Below are 3,912 nucleotides of genomic sequence, written 5' to 3'. Positions count from 1 at the left end.
GTGTTTTTCCGAGGCCTTGGACGCCCGAGAACAGGGTCATCCTCGGACCCATCATGCATCCTCGGCGTGGGCCATTTGGGCCTGGCTTGGAGTGGGCCAAGGCTACCCGATTTTCTGGCCCCACAATACCTAACCATAATAGGAATCAACTTTAACCTAAAAAAGCATTAAATGCACTAAAAATAAGGAAATAAATTACCTAAACCTAAAATAACGTTTTTTACATAAAAATACCAAAAATAATAAATTACAATAATTAAATAGTAAATTGTGTCCTACATCATTACGTTTAACTTTGGTTCCGTTTGGATACAACTTATTGTTGCTGAAAACACTATAGCAAAATAATTTTTAAATTTGTGAATAGTATCGTGTGACCTATTTTTAATATTTTTTTTTGCATAAAGTGGCTGTGAGTCCTATAAACAATGCGTAAACAATATCAAAATAGTATGTGAACAGTATTTTTTGTCTCATAAATAGTAACTTTTGTCCCTAAACGCATAATAATAATAATAATAATAATGAGAAGGAGAAAACGTGCCGCAGAATTTAGCGAAAAATGCTGAATTCAAACTGATACTCTATTAAATATGAGATTTGAAGTTCGAGATTTAAAGTTTAATCATAAATTATGAAATGAAGATTCAGGAGTGATGGATTTTGGAAGTAGGTGGAAACTTTCCCTTAGAATAAATAATAATAATAATAATAATAATAAACAACTTTATGCAGACACTATTTTTTCTCTCTATATATATAACTTCTATTTTGTACATTCACTACATTAACAACTTTACAGAAACCAGAATGACTGTCTCATCAGGCAGCGATGCCCATCTCCTCATTCTCCCATACCCAGCACAGGGCCACATGATACCACTCTTAGACCTAACCCAGCAACTAGTCCTCCGTAGCTTCACCATCACCATTCTAACCACCCCAAAGAACCTCCATCTCCTCGACTCTCTTCTCTCCACACACCCAGCTTCCATCAACACCCTCGTCCTCCCATTTCCCACACACCCTTCAATCCCACAAGGCCTAGAAAACACCAAAGACTTAGCACCCACTTCTTTCGAAGCCATGATATGCTGTTTAAGTGAACTCTACGACCCCATAACACAATGGTTCAAATCCCACCCTTCACCACCTGCGGCTATAATATCCGACATGTTCTTAGGTTGGACTCATCGACTCGCATGTGAACTGAGTATTCATCGTATCGTGTTCTCGCCCTCTGGTGCTATGGCTTTGTCTGTCATGTACTCTCTCTGGCGTGACCTACCTAGGAGAGAAAACCTTAGTGATGAAAACGAGGCCATTTCGCTCCCCAACATTCCTAGTTCCCCGAAATACCCTTGGTGGAAACTCTCTCCACTTTATCGTAGCTTCGTTGAAGCAAACCTAGATTCTGAATTCATCAAAGATGCGTTTCGCGCTAACATGGCGAGTTGGGGACTCGTTATCAACTCGTTTAACGGGTTGGAAAGGGTTTATTTGGAAAATTTGAAAAAAGATATGGGGCATGATCGTGTCTGGGCAGTAGGACCATTACTCCCATCTGGGCCAAATCAGAGAGGTGGGTCCAGTTCAGTCAAAGTAGAAGAGATTTTATCGTGGCTTGACACGTGTGAAGATCGCAAGGTTGTGTACGTGTGCTTTGGGAGTCAAGCTCTATTGAACAATAATCAGATGGAGAAGCTTGCATTTGGGTTAGAGAAAAGTGGGGTCCAGTTTGTTTGGGTGGTAAAGGAGCCCACAGAAGTATACGTGGACGGTGATAACAACACCGTTCCACAAGGGTTCGAGGATCGTGTGGCTGGGAAAGGCTTTGTTATTAAAGGGTGGGCTCCACAGGTTTTGATACTAAGTCATCGAGCCGTGGGCGCGTTCTTGAGTCACTGTGGATGGAACTCGGTCCTTGAAGGGATAGTAGCTGGGGTGCCACTGCTGACGTGGCCATTGGGAGCTGACCAATTTGTGAATGATAGTTTATTGGTGGACGAGTTAAATGTGGCAATAAGGGTCGGTGAAGGTAGAAAATTTGTGCCTGACCCAGACGAGTTGTCACGAGTTTTTGTTGATTTGGTGAGTCAGGAACGAGTTGAGTGTAAACGAGCAGCTGAGTTGCGTGGGGTCGCACTTGAGGCCATTGAAGAAGGTGGGAGTTCGGTTATTGAATTTGACTCGATGGTGAGCAAGCTGGCTGCACTTTCATTACCAGTGAAGAATAGTACCTTATAGTAATTAATTGATTATTATTTGAAAAGAGAAGTATTGATATTGAAGATATATATATATTGGAGAAACAACCCAACTGGGTATTTTATTTGAGAGCTGAAAAATCACGTACAAAGCAATAAAAAAAATCTGGAGGAATATGTTCCATCTAAATGGAAACAGGAAAAGAAAATCTCCTGTGAGTTAAGGTATGGGCTAAAGTATTTCCTTGTCTAGTTGTTTCCTTGTCTAGTTGTGTGAGAGAAGCAGGGGCGTAGCTAGGAATAAATACTTGGGGACCGGATTGTAACATAGATATACTAAATATAATTCTTAAGTTTATTAGATACAAAATTATCAACTTTCATATATCATTATATACTTGAACATGTTAGGAATTCAACTGAAATTCCAAACTTGTGAGAAACAAAATAATAGAGAAAACAAAACGCCAAAAGAAAAACAATCATATGCATAAGACAGTATTTGCGTAGTTCGGCAATTTGAGTATCATCATTGTATAGATAGTCTATATTTTTAGGTTGATATGAACTTTCTTTGAGATAAGCTCGTCGGATTTCATCTTGTTTGTTGATAGGAAATTCACATATTTATTTTCGTGATCTTGGATCACGATCTATCTCTTCAAATTGAAGTTTTGGACATTTGGAGGGGTGTTCATCAGGCATTGAAGTATTAACATTTATTTCTACAATCACAGGTGTCCTAATTTCTGAATTGCTAACATCTTTTTTCTTAAAGAATGCATCAATTGTTTTTCGTTTGCTCATAATTCTCTTAACTTAAAAGATTATGACTAAAAAATTAACCTGAAAAGAATTTTTAAAAATAAAATTTTAATTAGAAATTTTTACTTAGTTATATGAATGTTATTCATACTCAAGAAAAAAAAAATTCCACTATAATTTAAAAAGTCAAGCCATTTTTAATACAACTTTAATTAATAATAACCCCTCAAACAAAAACAAAAATAATTTAATTAATTTATCTTTTATAATGTATTAGTTAATTTAATTATATAGTTTTAATTATTGTTGTTTAGCGTAATAATAAACTATATTGCTTTAATTTGTTTGTCATTAATTATATTGCTTTAATTTGTTATATTATTTTGTTCCTTATACACATTACACTAAAATAGTCAAACATTATACATCCTATGTTCAGCATAATAATTAAAGCAGTGTAATGTGCAATACATTACACTGCTTTAATTATTATTTACTACCCGGCCCATGTGCCCATCAGCCCATCTACCCCCACCCCACTCAACAGATAAGTACAAGCCGCCCCTCAATCACAACCTGCCCATTAGAAAATTTCACAATCACAGTACACATTACCCATTTACACTAAAAGACAATCAATATCACCTAAACCAACACACACTGACCAACAGCAAGTCAGCAACGGATAAGACAAAGGCAAAAAGCAAAATAAATTTAAAGAGTAAAGCTATAAAGATTGGTTCTCAAAAAAAAAAAAAAAAAAAAAAAAAGTAAAGAAACTAAAGATTCGGCAGCCAATCAGAGTCTTACAGTTCAAAAGGGTGAGAGATACCAAGTTAGACAACTAAGACTAGAATAAAAAGAGAGAGACATCAAACATTCATTTTCATTTCATATTTTTCATCTCAGAGAGAGAGAGAGAGAGAGAGAGAAATACCTT

The 3,912-nt window shown here is 36.5% G+C and overlaps 1 protein-coding gene across 1 annotated transcript; it reads left to right on the top strand.

Annotated features, from left to right (window-relative positions):
* Positions 1-757: 757 nt before the first annotated feature.
* Positions 758-2,621, top strand: LOC112008603 (UDP-glycosyltransferase 89B2). The gene has a single exon (XM_024040968.2). It carries the CDS (start codon positions 811-813, stop codon positions 2,245-2,247), a length of 1,437 nt encoding a protein of 478 aa, XP_023896736.2. The 5' UTR covers positions 758-810; the 3' UTR covers positions 2,248-2,621.
* The last annotated feature ends 1,291 nt before the right edge of the window (positions 2,622-3,912 follow it).

Source organism: Quercus suber, unplaced genomic scaffold, assembly GCF_002906115.3.
Source record: "Quercus suber isolate HL8 unplaced genomic scaffold, Cork oak 2.0 scaffold_577, whole genome shotgun sequence".
NCBI classification, from domain to species: domain Eukaryota; kingdom Viridiplantae; phylum Streptophyta; class Magnoliopsida; order Fagales; family Fagaceae; genus Quercus; species Quercus suber.
The sequence above is the reverse complement of the archived record's forward strand: the minus strand, read 5'-3'. Positions and strand labels throughout refer to the sequence as shown.

What these genes read in the sequence shown, in the direction of transcription:
- LOC112008603 (XM_024040968.2), top strand. Translation starts at nt 811, where the DNA reads ATGACTGTCTCATCAGGCAGCGATGCCCATCTCCTCATTCTCCCATAC.